The sequence below is a fragment of the Sphaeramia orbicularis genome, chromosome 15 (assembly GCF_902148855.1).
Source record: "Sphaeramia orbicularis chromosome 15, fSphaOr1.1, whole genome shotgun sequence".
NCBI classification, from domain to species: domain Eukaryota; kingdom Metazoa; phylum Chordata; class Actinopteri; order Kurtiformes; family Apogonidae; genus Sphaeramia; species Sphaeramia orbicularis.
This window is the reverse complement of record NC_043971.1, coordinates 36,584,067-36,610,438: the sequence shown is the minus strand read 5'-3', so window position 1 is coordinate 36,610,438 and position 26,372 is coordinate 36,584,067. Positions and strand designations below refer to the sequence as shown.

At 35.9% G+C, this 26,372-nt stretch overlaps 1 protein-coding gene across 1 annotated transcript; it reads left to right on the top strand.

The window, feature by feature from the left end:
* The first annotated feature begins 203 nt into the window (after positions 1-203).
* alox5a (arachidonate 5-lipoxygenase a) lies at positions 204-24,776 on the top strand. The gene is made up of 14 exons (XM_030156109.1): positions 204-535; positions 4,284-4,482; positions 4,609-4,690; positions 5,283-5,405; positions 7,820-7,926; positions 7,995-8,167; positions 10,231-10,377; positions 10,465-10,668; positions 10,752-10,838; positions 16,361-16,539; positions 17,803-17,924; positions 18,252-18,352; positions 24,023-24,193; positions 24,305-24,776. The coding sequence occupies exons 1-14, from the start codon at positions 386-388 to the stop codon at positions 24,482-24,484; spliced, it is 2,025 nt and encodes a 674-aa protein (XP_030011969.1). The 5' UTR covers positions 204-385; the 3' UTR covers positions 24,485-24,776.
* Positions 24,777-26,372: the final 1,596 nt, after the last annotated feature.

The following is a 26,372-nucleotide window of genomic DNA, read 5'->3' as shown; positions in this document are numbered from 1 at the left end:
AAAAAAAAATTTGATATCACCTCTTGGGATTATATTCCTATGTCAACTCTGCAATCTGCGAATCACATGTAGTAGCAAAGCTAGAAAGAATAGCACCAGTAGGAACAAAGTGTGACCTCATTTCCAGTGTGAGGGTGGAGATTCATACCTCGGTGAGCAGTGAGAGCTTACTGGTACCCTGCACCTCCCTTCTTCGCTTGATTACTTTACACTGTGTCATAGAAAGAGAAGTAGGGAGGTCTGTTCAGCACTAACAGTCCAGTTGCTTTTGATGCTAGAGAAACTAAAGGGGAAACTTCTTGTGGTTGATTGCGAGAAGCACATTTTCTGACTGTTTTCATCTCTTAAGGTCGTTTGGACATTGTTTGACACCTGTTTGACTGCCATGCCTATGTATACGGTGACTGTAGCTACAGGGAGCCAGTGGTTTGCAGGGACAGACGATTACATCTACATCACACTGGTGGGAACGGAGCGGTGCAGTGAGAGGACACTGCTGGACAAACCTCTGTACAATGACTTCGAAAGGGGGGCGGTAAGTGATGCTACACGGTGAGGATGAGGATTCAGGTAAAGTGAGACGAAGAAAGTTTTTGCACACATGAACGTTGAGTATATTGCACAATAAGTAAAAAAAAAGAGGAAGAACAATTAGAGGCTACTTCTGTAATGGTTCTAAAGTAAATAAAATCCTCACACACTTTGTAAGAGTGTGTAAATATGCTCTTACAGTTTAAAATGCATCATTATCGGTGAAATCTCATTTAATGGCAGCTCATTGTCCCCACAATATACATGGTGTAATTTATATTTACATAAACTGATGTGAAATTTACTTCATTCTTTTTTTTTTTTTAATTCAGCCTTGATAAAGTTACACTAATAACATATCAGAAAACACTAAATTACCTTAAATTTAAATACTTTTCTTTTTTTTTTATAACCAGTTCTTTTGATTACTTGTACTATCATATGTGTGACACGTCAGGAAACTAGATAAGAGTTTGTTCTGCTTTCTATTTTTTTCAAATACAGTTTGATAAAGTTACGCTACTAACATGTGAAAAAACACTAAATTACCTTAAACTTAAACACTTTTTTTTTTATAACTAGTTCTTGTGATTACTTCTACTATCACATACATGACACGTCAGAAAACTAGATAATTTTGTTCTGCTTTCTTTTTTTTCTTTCTTTCTTTCTTTTTTTTGTTTTTAGAAAAAATCAGTTTGATAAAGTTACACTAATAATGTCAGAAAACACTAAATTACCTTAAACTTAACTAGATTTTTTTTTTTTTTTAATATAGCCAATCCTTTTGATTACTTCCACTATCATATGCATGACACATAAGAAAACTAGATATGAGTTTGTTGTATGACTTATTTTCTTAGCTGTGCATATAATCGGACCTGAAACCATATTTACTTGAGTACTACACTTATATATAGATTTGATTTAAGTGTTCATTACATATATATTTCCATTTAATTTGCTAATTTATACTTCTACTTCACTACATCCTCGAGGGAAATTGTTCTTTTATTTACTGCATTTATACTTATGTGTTTCATACTTGATACAGAAAAAAAATAATGATCTGCTAAAATGATAAGTCAATACTACTCTATAACAGTATACAGAAGTACAGCTGGTTCAAATGCTGGCTACACACTGACACTGTGATACTTCTGCTTTTGAGGAAATGAACTGAGGACATCTTCTGCCACCCCTGCAGTACAGTTTTTGTCTTATTCAGTTCAGTTGATTTTGAATGTGCAATTAAACAAACTAAATAATCCTACCTTAGTGCCTAGAACTAACACAGATTTGAAGAAAACACGAAAACTTATAACATCAGACTTCATTCACATATCTGAGAAGGAGCGGGAGGAAGTGTAAACTTACTTAATCCCGCCCCTTCTTCACACAACAGCCAATCATTTAGCTTTGTATCAGTATAAGGAAAAATTTATTCCATTGAACCTTTTTGTAAATTGTAACAACAATTGTCATTTTCAGAAAATACATATACATTCTTACCTACACACCTTTATTGACATAAAATAAATAAAAAAATAAATATTTACATCCTTGAAGGCAACATGAGATGTGTAAACAACAAAATAGATAATCCAATAAAGTGAATATGAAGTGGTTTAAGAGTCTGGTTTAGACCAGCTCTATATGTAAAGTGTCATGAGATAACGTTTGTTATGATGTGGCGCTATGTAAATAAAATTTGATTGATTTGATTGATTGAAAAACAATCAATAACCGGAACAAATGTCCATGACTAGTAGTACTACTACTACAAATGCAAGTATTAACAGTGGATGTATTACTACTACAAATACAAGTATTAACAGTGTTAACAGTGGATGTACTACAACTACAAATGCAAGTATTAACAGTGGATGTACTGCAAATACAAATATCAACAGTGGATGTACTATTACAAATGCAAGTATTAACAGTGGATGTACTACCACTACAAATACAAGTATTAACAGTGTTAACAGTGGATGTACTACAACTACAAATGCAAGTATTAACAGTGGATGTACTGCAAATACAAATATCAACAGTGGATGTACTACTATTACAAATGCAAGTATTAACAGTGGATGTACTACTACTACAAATACAAGTATTAACAGTGCATGTACTACTACTACAAATACAAGTATTAACAGTGTTAACAGTGGATGTACTACTACTACAAATACAAGTATTAATAGTGCATATACTACTACTACTAATACAAGTATTAACAGTGCATGTACTACTACTACTACTACTACTACTACTACTACTACAAATACAAGTATTAACGGTGGATGTACTACTACTACAAATACAAGTATTAACAGCACATGCAGTACTACTACAAATACAAGTATTAACAGTGGATGTACTACTACTATAAATACAAGTAATAACGGGGGATGTACTACAATACTTAATGGAAGTAGTAGCAACCTCTACCATCTATGGAACTATATAATAAACACTATCACATTTATATGGATGAGTGAGTGTTGACAATGAAGGCATTAGAGGAGCAGGACCACAGCAGCAGGTCTAGAGATGATCCAGGGAAAACCTGAGAGGCAATAAAGCACAGAGACTCAGGGGAAGAAGTCAAGTCAGTAACATATATTTGCTGGGGCATAAATAGGAGAGAAGATTAGGAGAGAGAAGGTCAGAGAAGAGGAGGAGCAAAAAAACAACAATGAACAGACAAACAAACAAAAATAAACACAGTAAACATGTGATAGTAGTTATTAACACACACATTGTTGTGGGTGTCATAAAGACCCAGTGCTACTTTTGTGGCAGTTCCCAAATTAATTTTTCTCTATATTTAACCTTTCTTAAGTGATTTATCACCATTTATTGAAATATTATCCCCTTTAATTTGCATTTTTTCAGTGAAATTAATCTATTTCCCTATATTCCCTATATTCCCTGTTCAAGTCCTGGTTAAAGACACACCTGTTTAGGCTGGCTTTTAACCCTTTGCACAGAGACACTATTAGGTTTCAATCTGTGGTCTTTTTCATCACTGTGTATTGTGTCCTATTGTTTTATGCATATTATTGGTACTTGACTAACCTGTTTCTAGAATTCAATCATGCTTTTAGATGTAAAGCACTTTGGGCTTCTTTATGTTTTTGTACAGTGCTATACAAATAAACTTTAATTTTTTGATTGATATTTAATTGATTTGATTTGATTTATTTATTTCGAACATGCAAAGAAACCAAATAAAACAAAACAAACAAATTAAGACAAAAACAAAATAACATTTAAATGGACAGAATCTATCTCCAAGCACATACAAGTCTGAATTTTGCATGGTCAAAATTCACCGATCATGTAGATGTTCATAAAACCTCAGATTAAAATTGAGGGTTATTATATCAGAAACAGAAAAAAACTGAAGAAAAAGCGACTTTTTCATCAAAATCTATCATTAACTGAACATAAACCAAGTGTCTCCATCCACTGTCATTGATCCAACTCCATGGGTTTTACTGGTGAATCAATTTTGTAGAAGATGACGGTATTTCCACGTTCACTACAGAGCCTCTGAACGTCCAAATGGGTCATATCTGATGACCATGAAAAGATGAAAAACTGTATTTTACACCAATTATTTACATGTGTTGATAAGATTAGTGGATTAATAGGTATTAGCCATTTTAGATCATCAGATACTTTTGGTCAGCGGTGGATGTTTGGGTGCTTATAGGTTAATGTAATGGAACTCGTTTCAGGTGGACTCCTATGATGTGAGGGTTGGGGAGATCCTGGGAGACATTGTGTTGGTAAAGATAGAGAAGAAGAAGTACTGGGTGCAGGATGACTGGTACTGCAGGTACGTCACTGTGAAGACCCCGGCCGGAGACTACGTGGAGTTCCCCTGTTTCCGCTGGCTGGTGGACGACAAAGAGGTGGTGCTGCGGGATGGACAAGGTTGTCACTGTGCCATTTGTGTTGTTTTGCATAACTGATGTCCAGATGTGTTTACTTAACAGACTTCCTCTTTTCAATCTGTGTAAATGAAGCTTCTCTTGGTCTAACTTGGTGTGTCTATCTCAGCTCATCTGCCTCAGGATGAGAAAACCAGCTTGGTCAAGCAGCACAGACAAAAAGAGCTGGAAACCCGGCGAAAAACTTACAGGCACGTTTTACCCATAAAGACCCAGCGCTACTTTTGTGGCACTTCCAAAACAGATTTTTCTCTATATTTAACCTTTCTTAAGTGATCTATAAGCATTTATTAGATCATCATTGCGTTTTTTCAATGAAAATCAGGTATTTTCCTATATTTCATTTATTGTTCATAAAAGCTCAGTTTAAAGTTGAGGGTTATTATATCAAAAACAGAGAAAACTGAAGAAAAAACGACTTTTTCAGCAAAAGATATCAATAACACAATGTCTCCATCTGCTGTCATTTGTCAAACTCAATGGGTTTTACAAGTGAATTAATGTTGTAGAAGATGACATTGCTTCCACATTCACTACATAGCCTCTGAACATCCAGATGGGTCATATCTGTTGACCACAAAAAGACAACCAACTGCATTTTACACCAATTATTTCAACATATCAATATGTTTAGTGGTTCAGAAGTTATTAAACATTTTAGATCAGTAGATGATTTTGATTGCCACTGGCTGTTTGGGTCTTTATGGGTTAACATTCATCCATCCATGCTTTTAAAGAGATTCATTTTTGTCACTTCTGACACATCTCCACTGTCATTTATAGATGGAAAGAGTGGCAGCCAGGTTTTCCTATGAGCATAGATGCAAATAGACACAGGGATTTGCCTCGTGACATCCAGTTTGACAGTGAGAAAGGAGTGGATTTTGTACTGAACTACAGTAAGGCGTAAGTTTCCCCTCATACATTACAGCAGCTCTATTCACATTTTAATATACTGTCTGTATACCTCACCTCCTGAGCGTGGAACAAAAAGTCTGCAGGGTTTTCACCATCTGAAGTCTTTTTCATAGCAAACCATCCACATTGCTATGCTGCAGCCTGATGAACATAACTGACCTGAAATACAGAGGCATCATTGTGTTTGTCAGCAGGGACATTTGCATTGTCCGTAGGCTTAGACATATAAGGACAAAAATACACAACAGATCGGGATGAAGATACGTTCACACATGCAGCAAACGAAAACACAATGTGTCAAAGTCGTTATGTTGAAATGCAAAAATATACACAATGATGCTGCAAAGTCTAAAATATTTTTGTATGCGTTAGCCTAAACTACAGTAAAAGGGTGTGTGTATACAGCTCTGGAAAAAAAGAGAGAGCACGGCAAAACGATCACTTTGTCTGATTTGACCATTTATAGGTATGTGTTTTGAGTAAAATGAACATTTTTGTTTTATTCTCTAAACTACCGACAACATTTTTGTCAAATTCCAAATAAAAATATTGTTATTTAGAGCATTTATTTGCAGAACACGACACATGGTCAAAATAATAAAAAATGCAGGTGTTTTCAGACCTGAAACAATGCAAAGAAAACCAGTTCATATTAATTTCTAACCCACACAATACTAATGTTGTAACTTGGGAAAAGTTCAGACATCGATATTTGGTGGAATATCCCTGATTTTCAGTGACAGCTTTCATGTGTCTTGGCTCTCCACCATCGCCGTGGGATGACTTTATGCAGCTCCTGGCAGAGAAATTCAAGAATTTTCATTTTGTCTTCTTATCTTAATGATACAGGGGTTATTTTCTTTTGTTCAGACATGTCAGGTATGAGAACATCATTCTACTACTACTTTGTCTGAACAAAAAAAATAACCCCTGTATCCTGGCATGGAAATTCAAGAAGCTCAGTAATGTTCCATGGCTTGTGACCATCCATCTTCCTGCAGAAGTTCTCAAAGTAGGTTCAGGTCTGGAGATTGGACTGACCATGACAGGGTCTACATCTGGTGGTCCATCATCCACACTTTTATGGACCTAACTGAGGCCAGGAGCATTGTCCTGAGAGAAAAACCAGTCCTCAGAGTTTGGGAACATTGTCAGAGCAGAAGTCCAGTAGTTTTCAATAGTTATTTTTGGATTCCGATTACTTTTGCAGTCCTAATTTGCCTATTGTAAGAAGATAGTGATGGACACAGAAGTGGTTTTTATACTTCTTCTTAAATAAAACATGGATCAGGGGTTTATTAAGGTGGTCTCCTAATTTTTTCCAGAGCTGTATATTTGATGACTGGAGAGGTAGCTGAGACAGAAAATCATGTGAAATCTATTCAGGCATGCTTCAAAGCTGCATATACTGTATGAGGGCTGTTCAATAAGTTCATGGCCTCACCCAGAAATACTGGTTGTTATAATACAGGATGTTACATTCTTTCGTGATGGGATAGTGATGCTTGAACATCGATGGACCAAGTGCATTGCTGTAAATGGAGATTATGTTGAAAAATAAAATATAAATTATCAGTCTGTGTTGTTTTGTTCTGGGTGAGGCCATGAACTTATTGAACGGCCCTCGTATGTCATTATGAATGTAAATATCCTAATTATAATGATTATTTGTAATGTATTGATCCTAATCATGTTACTATTACATAATTCATTTTAACTACACTACCGGTCAAAAGTTTTATGATGGTGAAGGAAACTAGACTTACTGACACCTTGACTTTCTTGGCAATTTCTCTGTAGGAATTGTGTTAGGAAAAGTCTTATGATGGTCTGTCTCTCTTCTATCGTTAATTGCCTTTTCCTCGCCATTTTTATAGTAATGCACTACTTTCTGCAGTACAATACTGTTGAAATAATGCTCACTACTTTTATGCAGACAGAGGGGGTTGGAAGGAATTAAGAAATGTTGGGACACCTGTAGGAATTGGTAGCAGGCTTGATCAACCTCCACTGCTGCAGAACTGCTTTAAGTTGTTAACCCATTTCTTGTTCGCCTTTTTGTATAATTTTGAAATGTACATTATTTTTCAGTTTTGTTTAAGCTTTTTTTTTTTTTTTTTTTTTTTTTTTTTTACTTCTGGCAGTTCACCGCTTACCTTTGTACCATTTCAAGCTGTTCATTGGAATTGAACTGCTTGAATTTCAGTACTGAACTTTTGACCGGTAGTTTAAGTGTATTAAATTCATGTCCATGAGTTTTAATTGTTTTATAATCGATACATCACCCTCAGATACATCACAAACTTTAACATTGCTGAAGCTTGATAAAAATAGAAAGAAATGTGATAATAATAATAATGGAATGTAAGTAATGACAGTTGTGATCATCTTTTCCACCGTAGGATTGAAAACCTGTTTGTGAACCAGTTCATGCACATGTTCCAGTCATCCTGGAGTGACTTTGGTGATTTCGAGAGGATCTTTGTGAGAATTAAAAACACAATCTCAGGTCAGTTTTTACACTATATGACATAACAAGAATATGATACAAATATAAAATGACATTAAATTTTGCAGAGTATGTGATGCAACACTGGAAGGAGGATTTCATGTTTGGGTATCAGTTCCTGAATGGCTGCAATCCTGTTTTGATCCAAAAATGCACCAAACTTCCTGACAAGTTTCCTGTCACTCATGAGATGGTTTCTGTCAGCCTGGAGCGGGATCTGACTCTGGAGCAGGAAATCGAGGTATGTCTGCAGTAGCCATGTCTAATTTATCACTTCTTTTACTTAAACAGCTTAATCACCTTATTTATTTATTTATGTATAGCTTTGCACATCAGCTTGATTTTGTATTTTTAGCCTGAACACATCTACACATACACCATAAAAAATATTAAAGTACATTATCAACCTTTTATTTCTAACGGGAATACTGTATAAACCAGCAGGAAATTATTAAGTACATTAAAAGTACTTTCCTAATTTCAGTGTACACACAATGACAATAAAGACTATTCTAGTCTATTCTTTTCTAGAAGTTGACCGACATGGGTTTTTCTAAGGCTGATGCCAGTTTCTTAAAATTTGGTCAGCTGGTGGATGATATCTACAGCCGAATTTTGAAGCCGATATTTTAAGGCAGATTTTTTTTTAAAGTACATTGACTGTAAAATACAACTGAAACCCTCAGATAATTAATATTTTTATGCAGCAATATAAATGAAATTATTAAGACATGTTCACACAATACTCTTATAACATTTATTGAACTTCAAGTGCTGCCCACACAGGTGCCTGATCAAATATCTTATAGCATTTTTACTACTGATCAAATATCGGCTTTCAAAAATAAATTAAGGCCGATTGCCAATATTGAAAAAAATCAATATATCGGCCTACCTCTATTCTATTCTATTCTATTCTATTCTATTCTATTCTATTCTATTCTATTCTATTCTATTCTATTCTATTCTGTTCTATTCTATTCTATTCAGTAACCTGCTCTACCTCCCAGTATTTTAACTGAATGTGCAATAACTTGTTTTTTTTACCTTCCAGTACTTTTATTTTATTGTATTTTATTTTATTGTATTTTATTTTATTTTATTTTAATTTATTTATTTTTTCTGATACAGTATTCTATTTTACAAGTGTGTATTTGTGTTTGTCCATGCAATAACTGTTTTTATATGTTTTAGCTGTGTTTATGTTGTGTTTCTGTTTTTGTTCATGTCTATTTTCTTTGGATTCCGTGACTCAGGGGAACGCTCAAGAATTCCAATGTACCTATACAGTGATGTGTCTGTGCAAATGGCAAATAAAGTCTATTCTATTCTATTCTATTCTATTCTATTCTATTCTATTCTATTCTATTCTATTCTATTCTGTTTAATTCTAAAATTATATTCAAGTAGAGCATGATTGATTGATTGATTGATTGATTGATGTATTTATTTCTAACATGAATGTCAAACAGAAGAAAATAAATAAACAAAACACTTAAACATAAGACATATAATACATATTCGAAAAGGAGTGAGAAGAAGTACAACTTATAAACTCCCACCCCTTCTCCTTATAAAATTAATAACAATAATAACCTTCCTCATCTAATCATATCTACACACTATGCCATAATATGACTGATACTTACTAGTAAATAATTAGGTTTCTGGCTTTATATTATTATGAACAAATATAATATGATTTACATAAATACATAATACAATAATACATATATGTCAATACATATTCATACACAGATCTATACACACATATACACCTACATATATACACACACACATACACACCTATACATACACACTTACCACATACTTGTACATCTTTATCACACCCAGTGATCCCCAAGCCTTCCCTCATCCCTGTATCTCTGAAAAATTGTGTCTTTGTACCTCTTTTTAAATTCTTTCATGCATGAACGTTGCTTTAACAATATTGAATCTGTTCCACAGTCTCACCCTGCTGACAGAAACAAAAACCCTTCCTAGTTGTGCGTATTAAGGGAATTTTAAAGTTAATTTTCCCCCTTAAATCATAACCCCCCTCATGAATACTGAATAATTTCTGTATATTTGTTGGTAAAAGATTATTTTTAGCTTTGTACATTATTTGAGCTGTTTGATAGTCCACAATGTCTTTGAACTTGAGTAATTTTGGCTGTAAGAATAATGAGTTTGTGTGTTCCTGGTAGCCAACATGATGAATGATCCTGCATGTCCTGCTTTGTTAGGATGAAAATGTGAGGTCAATACTATACTGACTCCAGTGAATGTTTGATGTTTCCTCAGGCAGGTAACATGTATATGGTGGACTACAAGGTGTTAGACGACATCAGTGCTAACACTACAGATCCTTGCACGTTACAGTACCTGGCAGCTCCAATCTGTCTTCTCTACAAAAATGCTCAGAATAAGATCTTGCCTATAGCCATACAGGTAGAGTGATGCTCAGCTCTACTATGTGTCTCTCTGTGTTTTGCTTCCTTCTTGTCTCACGTTTCCTTCCTTGGTATCTCTTCCCAGCTTGGGCAGATTCCAGGCGACGACAACCCTATCTTTCTGCCAACTGATGGACAGTACGACTGGATGCTGGCGAAGATCTGGGTCCGGTCAGCTGACTTCCAGTACCACCAGACCATCACACACCTGCTCAGGACCCATCTGATGACAGAGGTGTTTGCTATTGCCATGTACAGACAACTAGCTGCTGTTCACCCTGTGTATAAGGTAAAACTCTGACCCATTCATTGGTTAATTCAGTGGTTATTTGATTATCTGATTGACTCACTGATGGATGTGCCACCTCGCAGCTGCTCATCCCACACATTCGTTTTACCATCGCTATCAACACCAAGGCCAGAGAGCAGCTTATCTGTGAATGTGGCATCTTTGACAAGGTGAGAGTGTGAATGTGTTTATCTTATAGTTCTTAGTCAGTTTCAGTTTTGTGTGAACGTATCTTTAATCTCTTTGCAGTGTTTTTCACAAATGCATCTCAGCACGTCAGCCAACCTTTGCTACAAAATGCACTTCACCAACTACATTACAAGTACCACCTCAGGCTCTCTGCTGTAACACCACCATGTCATTATGTGGACACTAAACTACAACACTCAAACATCCTTGCAAAGTTTAGTGTTGCATTGCAAAGGCTGATATCTCTTGCAGTGGGCTGCATATTGTAGTGCCACACAAATACAGTAAATCTGAAATGTTGCTGTTTCATGACAACTCTGTGCTAAATTTTCTCTGATATACAGGGTGTCCACAAAGTCTTAAAAAATGTATTACAACAGCAAGTGATGAGATATGTCAATCAGATGTGTTCAGTCGAATCATTGGTCCATTTTTCTTCAATGAGAGATCAATTACTGCAAATGTTTTCCTTGACCTTTTCACTGAATATGTGTCACCACAACTGGATGACCTTCAACCAACCATCATTTTCCAGGTAGATGGTGCACCACTGCATTGGGGTCTGCATGTTGATGGGTTTCTAAATCAAACATTTCCAGAGCAATGGATTGGAAGGGATGGTCCAATTCCCTGGACACCTTGTTCATCAGATATCGCTCACCTGGATTTCTTTCTATGGGGTTACGTAAAGCCTGATCAGCCCACCCGCGGGCCGAAAAAAATTATATTAATATTCATCTACTATAAAAATATAATAATTCAGGACAATGGATGTTTTTTTTCAAATTTTGCTCAAAGTTTAGACCCTAATGTTAGTAAAAGTACATCAAAAGTGTATTTTAGTGCAAACTTTAATGTTCAAACATGATTTTTAATCTTTGTGGAGTGAAATATATGCTATTAAAAATCTCCTACATGAACAATTAATTTATGCATATCATCGTCAATCCAGCCGGAAAAAAACAGGCAAGGATAAAAAAAAATTCAAAAAACTCAAATTTCTCTTTTAGTTTGTTACAGTTTACTCAGGCATAGTAATAGATACAATATTTTAGACAATGGGAATATATTCTGTGAGGTCTCTAAATGTCCATAGACACCAAGAACATCCATATGAACCTTATTATTGTCGAGTAATTCTTCATTTACTTTGGGTATGTCTTTTTAGGCGTTTTTCCCCTGAAAATATGGTCAGGGTTTAACAGGTTAAAGATATCGTGTATCAAATAAAGATATAGCACATCAGTGACCTGAAGTTAAAGATCACTGATGTCATTGACATCATTGATGAGGCTATGATACAGCCAACATGGAAACAAATCCAGCACCGTCTGGATGTGCTTCATGCAACTTATGGTGTCCATATAGAGGTGGAATAAATGAGGCAAAAAATTCAATATCTACTTTTCATTTTGTACTAATTTCCACAGATTTGTCTATTCATTTGCTTTTGTAATAAATTTGTTAAATTGTAAAGAGACTTTATGGACACCCTGTAATACAACAGGACTTTGTTCACATTTTAATTTCAACAGATATTGACTGGTATGATAAATGTCAAATCATTACTTCTTTTAAATATAAAGAGTGCATGCTTTTCCTTACTGTCAAAACATGACTCTTGCCAAACAGCGGAACATTTTGTAACTATTAGGCAGAACAACTGGCCTTCTTCCTCTTCTTGTTCTTGGTGGGTCAAATTGTTCAGTGTATAATCTTTACTGATATCTAGTGATGAGTTTGCTGTCAAGGTAAAAGTCCTTTACTAAAGCCTATTTCTGTGGTCTATTTCTGGGCTTTTTAGTTTTGGCTGTTTTGAGCTCCTGTAGAAAAATGGCATCAGAAGATGGTGCACTCTGTGGATACAACCTGCTTCCCCTTCAGACATAAATGTCTCAGTATGAGGCAATGAAAACACAACAATTTTACACTAATGAAAACACTGAATGCATGCAAGTATGCTTATTATGTTTTTATTATGTAGACAGATTCATCAAAATCTTTCACATTTTCCCTTGAGCAGACTTGATTCTACACTGTCATATGATTGGCTGATACTGGCTGATATACATATGTGTGGGGGTGTTGTTTGAATCCAAATCCTGACATTCAGGGGCAACATCCCGGTCCCCAGCACAGATATTAGTTGTGTTTTCACCCATGCTGTACCACATTTGTCCAGCAGTCACTGCCAAAGTGTTCATGTGATTCTGGGCATAGCGACATGATTGTGAGGCTATTGTATTCCAAAATTATTAATATCTCCCAAAATATCAGTCCTATCCACTTGTCATTTTTGCTAGTCTCTTCTTTGACCAAAAAATACATATATATGCCAAACTACAGCAGTCAGCTTTCTCTGGATTTTGTATGATGCCTGAGACCCACACACAAACAGAGTCCACGTCTGTTTTATAAAATAGATTTATTGAATATTTCTTGTTTTTATATTTAAATTATACACAGCCTGGCCAAAAAGTCTCAACTTAGCAAATAGTTCAGATCCTTCCATTGAATAATTACTGCATTGATTAGTATGTTTCTGTGAAATGTACAAACACTTAAACAACACATTTCTTAAATAACCATCAGTTTGATAGAGCATAAAGATTGAACTGTGTTTACACATATGTAAAGTGTCATGCAGTGGCGATTTCTCACAGACTGCAAGGGAAGCCCGGCTTCCCCTAAAATTCCAAAAATTAAATGGTTAAATATGTACAGGTGTGTTGACATTTCATTGACTACAAATGTGTTAGAACACGTTCATCTCAAACATGAGTTCATTCAGAATCAGCTTTATCACAAATCAACGGACGTGATGTTGTTCACTTCTCATACATTCCCGTTGCGCTGTTTTCTCATTCGATCTCTGCTCAGTGCATTTGTCCGTAGATGCCCGGCATCTACAGGCTTCAATGGGACTGAGTGGAACAGTTTTTTTCATTGCCTCAAAACTGGATGGTAATTGGATAAATGCCACGATGTTGTCCCGCCCCCGGACGCTGGGCATCTCTGGGGGTGAATGGAGCTGTGGGCGGAGCTCGGCCGGGCTGGACGCCAGAATCCCATGTGCTGATTGGAGGATCAGTCGAAAGGCTGAATCCCGTTTGATTGACAGCTATTTTCAGATCTCCTCCTTCACTGACAGAGTTCAGTTCACTCCGTCGTGCATTCTGCTGTGAAATCGAGAGAGAAACCACTACGAAATTACTCGTTCATTTCTTGCACTGTAAATAAAACACACTCATTTTACTTCCTTGTTTCAATTTAACATAATTTCAGCGTTTTCTTGTTTCAGTTACATAATTTAATCATTTCTTGTTCGAGTTTAATATCGTTTTGTAGATAGTTAAATCAGTCAAACTGTCGGCTAGGTCGGAGTGAAAGGAGCATCTCTAGTTTAAAAAGGCTGAAGTCTTACACCCACAACACAATGGGCCAAGGCAATCTAAGCAGCCCAGCTCTGCTGGATATTGAGAGGACACTGGTCCAGTCCCTGGAAAAGACGCCTACTTGGTACGATAAGGTCACTGACCATTTTCTTAAAAAGGAACAGAGGGCCGAATTTATGTTTAAATAATGACTTTTTTTTTTAAATGTAAGCCGACAATGAGCTTCCCCTGTCTGAAAGACGAGCAGCCGCCACTGGTGTCATGAGATAACTTCTGTTATGATTCGGTGCAATATATATCTAAAATTTGATTTGATTTGTTTCAATGGATAAAGGTCATGTGGTCTGATGAGTCCAGACTGACCCTGTTCCAGAGTAATGACCACATTATGGTGAAAAAAGAGGTGGATGAAGTGATTACACATCATGCCTAGAGCCTACAGTACAGTGTTATGATCGGGGGTTGCTTCAAGTTGGTCAGGTCTGGGTTCAGTAATGTTACGTGTCCATAAAATGATGGAAATAAATGTGGTGATAAATAAGCTTACTGAAACAATGCCAAAGTGAATGTGAGCTGTGATGGAAGCTACAGGCAGACCAATGAAACTTTAGGGGTCTGTGTATAGTATATCGAAAAGTGAGAAAACACTTCTCATTTCCTGTACAGCAAGTGACACAACTATGATTAGAAACCAAGTGTAGCCCTAATGCTCTTTCCTGTCTCCATTTGTAATCTGGTGTCAAACTGTTACATCAACTCCACATTTACCAGAACATTCTACTTTAACCTTTGATGCATGAATTATGAGAACCTTTTTCAAGATGTTTTTCCTGAGTATTTTTATTCCTCTTTAGGCATGAAAATAACAAATTGAAATTTTTTTAATGAACCTATTTTTTTATGGAGTTACAAAAATGTCCACTCAGCTGGACACCATGTGTTTAATTTTTGAAGCAAAGAAACATGTATTTAAAACCCATCATCAGTAAGTGATATACTGTGTGAAAACCATGAAATAAAAACGTTTTCTCACATTTTATCATACTCTAATACTAGTTATTACTCACTTCATGGAGATAATATACAAAAAAAACCCTTTTTGTTTAAGAAAACTGTTAATTACAGTTTAATACCAATTAGCAATTGATTTCCACTCAAACATGTTACTGCAGATCAGGTTTATCAAGAACAGCAAAGTTAGAGTAATTGTATGAATTGCAGCACAGCATATGAGATGGTGCATGAGTGTCCACTGTGTTGGCTGATATGGAACTAAAACAACAAAATTCATGAATATACAAGAGAACAGCTGGAGAATAGCTGTCCATTGTAGTGACCATTATGCATGGAAGGATTAAACTGCACTCTAAAAACCTCTAGCATGTTACCCACTCCTACAGTCCACAAGAGCTGTAGCATCATTACGCCATGAACAAACTTGAGATCTTTTGTTTTACAGTTCATAATTCTGTAAAACCATAGTACTGTCAAGGTCAATAAGAGAGGTAGTCCATCACTTACATATCATTGGCTTCATAACATAAAACTAATTGTGAAATACAGATATCATAATTTGGCTAAAATATGCTATGAGGCTAAATGACACAGCATTAACAGTAGAAAACTATTGACTACATCTATGTTTTGAATTTGAAGAACTGAATAACCTTTGGATAAGACCAGAATCATCACACATTTCAATCCTAGTTTTATTTATCTGTCAATATGTTGTATATTTGCATCTACAGGTGTCTCAGTTTTTCAGGTTTTGAACTGTTTTCTAAATGTTCGCCAAATCTGCTCTAGTTGTACAGAATATTGCTTGCAGTGAACATTGACTGAGAGGTATTCATGTGGTGATTGAATGCATTTTTTTTCATCAAAGCAAAGCCAAATGAAAGAGCTTATTCAGTCCATTTACTGATACAGTGAATGTGTTAAGTGTTAAGAAGAAGGGGCCATGTTTGTCAGACAAATGAAAGCTGTAAAAACTGTCAAATAACTATCACACAGATATGTAAGTGAACCAAATAGAAGAAGAGTAAGCTGCAGCATTAAATGAAAGTATCAATGCTTGATGCTTATAGTTGTACCAATGTCTCCAACAGGCGAATGCCACCGGTGGAGGTGGTCACGTTCAGCTGGTTCAGAAGGGCGTGAAGTCTCTGACCTTCAGGTCTCTGTGCTTCCCTGACAACATTAAAATGCGTGGTGTGGACAAGAAGGAGGACCTGCCCACCTACTTCTACAGAGATGACGGCTACCTGGTGTGGGAGGCTACCAAGAGGTGTGGATCACTCTTCCATACGTTAAAAAAAAAAAAAGGCTCTATATCCCTGCCACTGTCATGTTCTATCAAGAATCAAAAACAACTTGAATTTGTGAGGTTGTCAGGTTCTGCCACTATGTTAGCGTCCTGTGGTCTGGATGAGGGAGATCAGTCTCCCAACAGAAGTGGGTGGTACTTTTACTGGAGGAGAACTTAACTAATTAAATGAAAGTCCATATATGACTTCCTATCAGTGCTCAATAGTAACTATATTGATATCTGTAACTATTTCCATTTCATAAGTCATCAAAATATAACTATCTACAGATCTACTATTTTGTTGTGTTTTTTTATACAATGACAGCAAAGTATTGAATTGAACTGAATTGAATTGAGTTGAATCAAATCAAATCAAATCAAATTGGAACAAGACAAGCAATTGGAGAGCGCAGACCTCCGCCAAGACAGATCTGCTCCCCCCAACCCCCCCCCCCAATCACCACCAAAATTTAATCATTTTTTCCTTATGCCAGTATCAACATTTCCTGAAAATTTCATGAAAATCCATCCATAATTTTTTGAGTTATCTTGCTAACAAACAAACAAACAAACAAACAAACAAACAAACACACACACACACACACACACACACACGCAAACACTCAAGCACACAAACACACAAAGCAAAGTGATCACAATACCTCCTGGTGGAGGTAAATATGGGTCATTATAAGTAAAAGCACATTTTTAGTGTTTAAAAAATTTGTCAAAAATAATAAAGTCAAAATATCTCAAAACAGGTGTGAATGTGAGAGTGATTGTCTCTGTTCCCTGCCTTTGCCCATAAGTAGCTGGGATAGGTTCCAGCACCCCCCTTAACCCTAGTGATGATAAAGCAGGTTCAGAAGATGAATGAATGAATGAATGAGTGAATATCTCAAAACAGTGACCAGACTTTGTAGACAATGTCCCAAGGAAGATACATATAAAACTGAAACTAATGTGACCAGTAGTTTCGTCAGAGAAGAGCTTGCTAAAGAAGATGAAGATGAGCTTGAAGTCGTCACTGGACACAGCTCCTTCACTATAGCTCAGGGTGTACCTGCTGGTGAACTAAAAACTATGTGTGTGAGTCAAGCAGAGGAAAGTTACGAAAAAGGGCAACATATGGAAAGTGAGGAAAAAAGCCCAAGTCTAGCCTTACCTCTGTAAGAGTTTGATAGACAGAGAAGAGTTGCAACATTTCTCATTTTCTCTGTGTCTCTGTGCTTTCTCTGGTAGTTTTGTGTCTGATGTGGTTCACATTTACTACGCCAGCGATGAAACTGTGCAGGGAGACGAAGAAATCCAGGCCTTTGTCAAAGACGTGTGCAGCTTCGGTATGCAAGACTTCGACTACTGTGGTGGGTACACATTGTATTATTCAGAGAAAGATGAGAAGCAGCTGACTTTCCCTGTATTTTTCATTAGTTGAGGATATATGGTGAAGACAGGTTCAACAGGGAACAGGGGGCGTAACGAATTCTGACGCTTTCTGTCATAAGTGAGTGGTTTGAGTGTGAAGACAGGAAGCCACAGGAGTCTGATGGTGTCACTGACTCTATGCTGAAATCATGCATTTCTCCTTTGGATGTTCTAAAGTGTTTTGAGAGAATAAGACAAAATTAATCCACTGTAAAAGAGGGAAAAAATAAATTCAGTCTCTGTTTGTCAATGGTTTTTACCCACAGAGTTTCCAAAGTCACTGAAAACACGGGCAGAGCTGATAGAGTACCTGACTGTCATCGTGTTCACCGCTTCAGCCCAACATGCTGCTGTCAACTTTGGACAGGTGGGTTTTAGGGAGAAGGGAATCCAAGCCTATTTGTATTTATATGACAAACATTTTGAGAAATGCATGACTATTTTTTTTTCCAATTCCAATACTGAGTGCGACTCATGAGGCAAAAGCATCAAAACCTTCACTTTTGTAACTATCGCTTTGACAAAGGCACAGAAAGCACAAACATATTTTTTGCGTTGCACTTTGTGTGAAGTTCTGCAACACAAGTCTTACAAAACACCACACACAGTTTCTTACATTAGACAGTTTGCAATAACAGGGAGAACACCTACAGTTGTGCTCATAAGTTCACATACCCTGACAGAATGTACATGGGACGGTCATGAATGTTCCAACATGACAATGACCCAAAACACAAGGCCAAGTCCACCTGTCATTGACTACAGCAGAAAAAAGTGAAGGTGAAGGAGTGGCCATCTCAGTCTCCTGACCTCAATATCATTGAGCCACTTTGGGGAGGTCTCAAACATGCAGTTCATGCAAGAAAACCCAAAATCTTAAAGAAACTGAAGGTGTTTTGCCAAGAAGACTGAGCAGCTTTACCATCTGAGAAAATAAAGAGCCTCATCCACAACTACCACAAAAGACTTCAAGCTGTCATTAGTTGCTTTTCCATTGACCCTCAAACTGCACAAATATAACTTGCACATAAATATTTACCCAATGGAAAAACGACAATTTCGCCAAAACTCTCGTTTTTCGATTAAAAATTTTTGCGCTGGCATGAGGTGGTTTTTCGGGTGTAGCGCAAGTGGTATATCATGCAAAACTGCAATGGAAAGACCCTTTTTTGCAACTAGAGTCAGGTGAATTAAAAAAACAGATGTTAACGTACGTTACAACAAGCGAAAAAGAAGAAGAAACATGTCGCGATATGTGTGGACACACCAGGAAACCCAATCATTTTTTAATTTAGTATGAGATAGAGGGGTAATATACAATAATAATGAATATATCTGTAAATCAACACCATATTTACATTCGTCGCCATGTTTATGGAATGACTTCTCATGTCGTCTTGCAATAATAAATTAACAAATCATTGCATTTGTGATTTGATGGAAAAAATGACATTACGCACTTCTGTATTTTTGACAGAGTTGTCATTATTTATTGGCATAATGTAATATTACTTTTTTCACATGAAACCAAGAAGGAAATTTGGAGTCATTATTTACAGGTTATTATGCTGTTATTTTACTTGTGATCATATTGGTCTGTATGTGGAACCTGAACTAAAACAAGTTTGACACACTTGACTGTTAATATGCTTAGTGTCATTTTTGCACTTTGAAAATTCATCTCATAGGCCAGATTGGACCCTTTTAACGGGCTGGTTTTGGCCCACAGGTCACATGTTTGACACCCTTGCCCTAAACCCAACAGGAGCCAACGCTGGCCTTGTTTTTGCCCATTTCCTTGTTTGGACTTAACTTCAGAGGCATCACTGCTGGTTGTTGTCATCTAAAAATGCTGACTTTTGTTCAACAGTGTCACTGTGGTGATGCAGTTAAGTCCTTTCACCCAGAGAAAGGACTTGTCTTGTTTACCCAAACTTTTCATACTTAAGTCCGGGTCTGAACACATCTACATGTCAATAAAGACTCACAGTCATAGTGTCACTCACTGGCAACAGGAAGTCAGCCTTACGTGACAAACATCCTCTTGTTTACATGATAAACAGCACCAGAACCAAAGAGGTGTTGGGTACCAATTCCACAGGCTTATTAACAAACTTATTATTTTATTTCTTTAAGTTTAGAGTATTACATTGTGTTGTACTACAATCTTACTTTTTTTTTTTTTTTGTAGTTTGATATTATTGTAAAAACAGGCAACAGCACAAAACTGATCTGTATTTACATTATTTCTATTTTGATATTCATTAAAATGTGTACAGATACTCTACAGCACAGGTGTCAAACATTCAACCCCATGCCAAAACCAAAGGTTCCAATCCGGCCCCGGGGATGAATTTGTGGAATGCAAAAATTACACTGAAGATATAAACAATCGAGGATGGTTGAAAATCATTTTAGTCAAGATTCTACATTTAGACCAATGTAATCTCAAGTAGGTCAGACCAGTAAAATACAATCATAATAACCTATAAATAAGGACAATCCCAAATTTTTCTCTTTGTTTTAGAGTAAAAAAGTAAAATTACATGACCTGAATAACCCGAACAAATATGAACAATCTACGATGTCTAAAGAGAAATAAGTGCAAATTTTATCAACATTGTACCTGTTTTTAAATCTTTTGTGTATTTGTAGATCCACTATGATCTGTAAATTGTAATGTAAATGGGAAACTGAAGCATGATATTGTTAAAATTGCACTTATTTTTCCTAAGACATTTCATGATGTTTGTTATTCAGATTTTTAAGGTATCTTTGTAGATGTAAACATTTTTAAAATGGGATTTTACTTTTTTCATTGTTATTATTTTCCTGGTCAGGCCCACTTGACATCATATTGGGCTGAATGAGGTCCCTGAACTAAAACGAGTTTGACACCCCTGATCTACAGTCTTTAATGAAATACAGGACGCAAACTATGTACAAAGTACTGAAGACGGTAGTGTTTTGTTTTTAGTACATCTGTTTATTGTTGCTGCCTCCAAAAAGTCATGCCAGTGGAACTGAGGAACTGGAGTTTGGTTTGATTTTCATATTTATTCCCAATCATTGTGTCTTATTTTGTTTATATGTAGAACTTTGACAGAAATGGCCAAGTTCTGCAATAAATAGTAGTGGTAGGAGTAGTAATTTATTCGTCCATTTAACAAAACATGATATATACATACATACAGTTTGGATTTCTATACTAAACATGGGCAAAAAGGCATAGGCTGAAGCAACAGCTTATTTATGCCTACCCTATTTACAAGAAGGAAAGTTACAGAAACAAAACAAGATAACAAGATGGCACTGTTTTAAACAATAATATAATAAAACAAATAACATAATCTAAGCAAAATCTTACGTTCATACTGATAATTGGCTTACTTTATCCCAATTCTCAGCCTGATCACAATCAAGGTGTACAAGTATATTTGCATCAGTTATTAATCAGTATTGCAAAAAGATCCCCCCAAAACCATTCCCAAAATGTTTCTTTGGCTATCTTATTACTAGATCTTGCAATCCTCCAAATTTGAAGAAAATCGGATAAAAACTGATAAAATGGCGACCCAATGAATGTGAAAACATGTGCACAATTTTGTTGTTATAACAGAGCAAAATTATTGTACATAATGTTTTGTAACACAATAAATAATTACTAATAATTACTCTGTTTTATTACAAAATACACACATCACATTGCTTTTCATTTATTGATCATTTTTGTTGAACAGCTGTTTGATTATCAAATTCTTATTTTCAGTATTAAGACAATCAACCATTTTGTTCTGAAAACCCTTCTTTTACAGCCCTTTAATTGTAATAATAGAATGGGAACCTGTTATTTCAGTATTATTATGACTAAATATGCACAACTAGACAGATTTTGGTCTGCTCCCTGGCTGCAGAAAATTTGGTAACAATGTGATAAATGGATATTTACGTCGAACCGCATGTTTTCAATGGCGCGTTGTTCACCAAAATTCATGTAGTGTCCGTACACCAATATACTTCCATCAATAATATGGTGTATATGCCTTATAGATATATTGTTATAACTTGTTCACAAATGTTTATTTACTCCTGTACCAGAAAGACTTAGTTACAGATCTAACACAGATGTGACCATGTGGTAAGCCAGATTTCCATTCCAATCCTGCAGAGTCTGTACACCAAGTAGTGTCCGTACACCATATCAAAATATGTGGGTCTAATTTTATTGTTTCTGTCAATATATGGAATTTTTCAGCACGGATGCTTTGGACACGACATCTATGCAATAAACAATGCATGATTATCCTTTTTTTTTTTCTTTTTTTATGGGCTCAGCTGGCTGACAGGCAGCTGTCTGCACCGATAAGGCAGCAGCCGACACCAACTGTACTCCCAGTCATCATTGCCCATTTTTCTAACACCTTTGCTTGTGTATCCTCTTTTATTTGGACATTTTACCAGGGAGTATCTCACACTACTTTTTTTTTTTTTTTTTTTTTTCCTACTTGTCTTGTCCAGCGTCCTAACAGCAGAATGGTAGTCTGGTTCCTTTTGGTGATGAACAAATTGGCTTTTCCAAGGGTAACTTCATAAAGTATATGAAGCGCCCTTTGATATTCTACTGTGTTTATGAGTTTCGTTGAACCACATTTTGATGCTGGACCTGACATGGCGGGGGGTAAAAGATAGAAGAAGGGGAGAAGAAAACAAGAGAAAAGAAGGTGATGAAGACCCTCACTAGAAACTATCAACAATACAAACAGTAACAACCATGGAGACAATTATAATGGTAATAATAGCTACAACCAGAACTGAGTAAACGAGAGAAGAGAGAGAGAAAAAAACAAAACAAACAAAACTACAAAAAAAAACCCAACAAAAAAACAAACACAACAATAAAATACATAAGACCTATGAAATGATGAATATAAGAAAAGAAAGCATGAACAAAATATCGTATACCACAAATAATACCTATAACAAATAATACCAGTAACAAATCCACACATCCGTTGTTCACATTCATCTGCTGTGACAGAGTGAACAAGGCAAACAGACTGAGGTGAAGAACACAGGCATGCAACCACAACCGCACTCCCTCCGAGATGCATGATTATCCTGAGTGCTGAAACATTTGTATATCTTTGTAGGCATTAAATATGGAGGCTATTAGGCTGTAGTGTCCGTACAACCAATAATTTCTGATTTGACAGGGGCAAGCCTGTGAAATTTTTAGTAGACACCATAATGCAAAAATATTTTGGACTTTAAAAGAGAAATATCAGACAAATAAAATGGCCTGTCTGATTTTTTGATAGAGCAATGTTATTTTTTATCTATATGTGCACCCTTTCTGGTACCCTTGATTGTGATCAGGCCGTTTATATCTATTGAATACCTTAGTTTTAACCCTTTCATGCATAAATTATGAGAACCTTAATCAAAATTTTTTCCTGGGTGTTTTTATTCCTCTTTAGGCATGAAAAAAAAAAAGCGATTGAAAAAATTCGTCTGAAAAATAAATTCAAATAAAATTAAATAAAAATAATTTTTAAAAAAATACATTAAAAAAAATAATGAAAAAAAATAAATTCTTATGAACCTATTTTTCATTAAGTTGCAAAAATGTCCACTCAGCTGGACACTACACGTTTAATTTTTGATGCACAGAAACATGAATGTGGTGATGAATTGTATGAAAACTATGGGGAGGGCTTGTGATTCTGGGGGTTTATGCTCAGGAGAGATCTACATAATGTTACCAATTCATGTCAGAAAAGATATGTAGTGTCTTAAAACTTTAATAAATGTATGTGTAAAACAATAACAACAACAACAGCAAAAAGAACAACAAAATCCATGAATATACAAGAGAACAGCTATAGAATAGCTGCCCACTGTAGTGACCAGTATGCATGAAAGGGTTAAACATCCTTTTAAATGTGTGTGTTAAATGTGTGAGCAGTTGCCAAAAAGTGTAATAAATGCTCTGTATTTTTGCTCCAAAAGTACCAAAAATCTGTTCTTTGTGTCTCAGTACGACTGGTGCTCTTGGATCCCAAACGCTCCATCCACCATGCGAAAACCCCCACCCAATAAGAAAGGAATGGCCGATGTGAACCTGATCATCGAAAGCCTCCCTGACCGCGGACGCTCCAGCTGGCACCTGGGGGCCGTGTGGGCCCTCAGTCAGTACCAGGAGAATGAGGTAGGACAGGACACGTCAGGTCCAAACAAACATCAGTTGAATGTGTGTGTCTTCAGTGTGTGATCTGCCTTCAGGCTCAGTGACCTGCGTCTGTCCTCCCTCTGTCTACAGCTGTATCTGGGCATGTATCCTGATGAGCACTTCATAGAGAAACCAGTGAAGGCGGCCATGGAGAAATTCAGGAAGCAGCTCGCAGAGATCACCAGCGCCATAAAGAGGAGGAACGAGGGGAAGAAGCTGCCGTACTACAACATGTCCCCTGATAAAATCCCCAACAGTGTCGCAGTCTGAGGAAGAAAAAAAAAAAAAAGCTTTTTGAGGGAAATTGTCTCGTCTCTACTTTTAGGGACTGTATGAAAATTATAGGCAGATAAAAGAGGTAATAAATGAAGACAGCTTGTGATTTTTCTGTTTGCTAAAGGAATAATAGTTAAGGGTGGGATTTTAATACTGTATATAATTTACTTATCCAAAATGAAGAGATGTTCATTTGTTTTGTGCTGTTTTTGCTTGATTTACTTGATTACATTTCTTACGTTTACAATGATTTAGCGTGTTTTAATAAAGGATGTGTCAGAAATGATATTAACCCTTTCATGCATGAATTATGAGAACCTTAATGGATCAAAACACAGTAATGTCCAGTCAGAGAACGAACTTTAATTGATTGCCATTCCAACATTTATTTCACTATAAAGTAGCTCCTTGTTTTGGATAATCCCTTATGGTCCAACTAAAGCAAAAATAAATTTAAAAGTAAAAATGTGGGTCAAATTGTCTCTAAAATGTCCCTTCAGAGAGATTTTAAATACCATTTTTTGACCCTAATCAAGTTATTTTTCCGGAGTGTTTTTATTCCTCTTTAGGCATGAAAAAAACAATGCAACTGAAAATTTTTTTATGAACCTATTTTTCATGGAGTTGCCAAAAATATCCACTCAGCTGGACATCATGCATTTAATTTTTGAAGCAAAGAAACATGTATTTACTGATACACTGTGTGAAAAGTATGAAATCAGTTTTTTTAATGCTGCTAATCTGATATTTTGTCACATTTTAACATACTGTAATATTAGTTATTGCTTACTTTATGGAAATAATATGCAAAAAAACAAACAACCCCCCACTACAGTCTAATAACAATAACAAACAACTGATTTACACTCAAACATGTTACTGCAGATCAGGTTTGTCAAGAACAGCAAAGTTACAGTAATGGTATGAATTACAATGTGTGAGATGATGCATAAGTGTCCTCTGTATCGGCTGATATGGAACTAAAATAACAAAACCCATGAATATACAAGAGAACAGCAGTAGAATAACTGTCCACTATGCATGAAAGGGTTAACCCATAAAGACCCAGTGCTACTTTTGTGTCAGTTTCCAAATTAAATGTTCTCTATATCTAACCATTCTTAAGTGATTTATCATCATTTATTGTAATATCACCTAATGTATTTTGCATTTTGTCTGTATAAATAAGGCATTTTTCTGTATTTAATTTACTGATCATGTAATGTTCACAAAAGCTTAGATTAAAGTTTAGGGTTATGATATCAAAAACAGAGAAAATGGCAGAAAAAGTGACTTTTCAGTAAAATATATCATTAACTGAACATAAACCAAGTGTTTTCTCCATGGGTTTTACTGGTGAATCAATGTTGTAGAAGATGACAGTGTTTCCATGTTCACTATAGAGCCTCTGAATGTCCAAATGGGTCATATCTGATGACAATGAAAAGATGACAAACTGCATTTTAGACCAAATATTTACGTGTATTGATAGGATTAGTGCACAGGTGTCAAACATGCAGCCCGGGGGCCAAATCCGGCCCGCTAAAGGGTCCAGTCCGACCCCTGGGATGAATTTGTGAAATGCAAAAATTACACTGAAGATATTAATCACTTTAGTTCAGGTTCCACATACAGACCAATTTAATCTCAAGTGGGTCAGATCAGTAAAATACTATCAGAATAACCCATAAATACTCACAACTCCAAATTTTTCTCTTTGTAAATGTAAAAATTTTCCATGTCATTTTACTGTATTTACACTAAAACAAACTAACATTTCACAAAAACATGAATAACCTCAAGAAATACAAACATTTTGAAATGTCTGACGCGTTTACATGTTTAAATGATAAACTAAGACATAATATTGTTAAAATTGCAC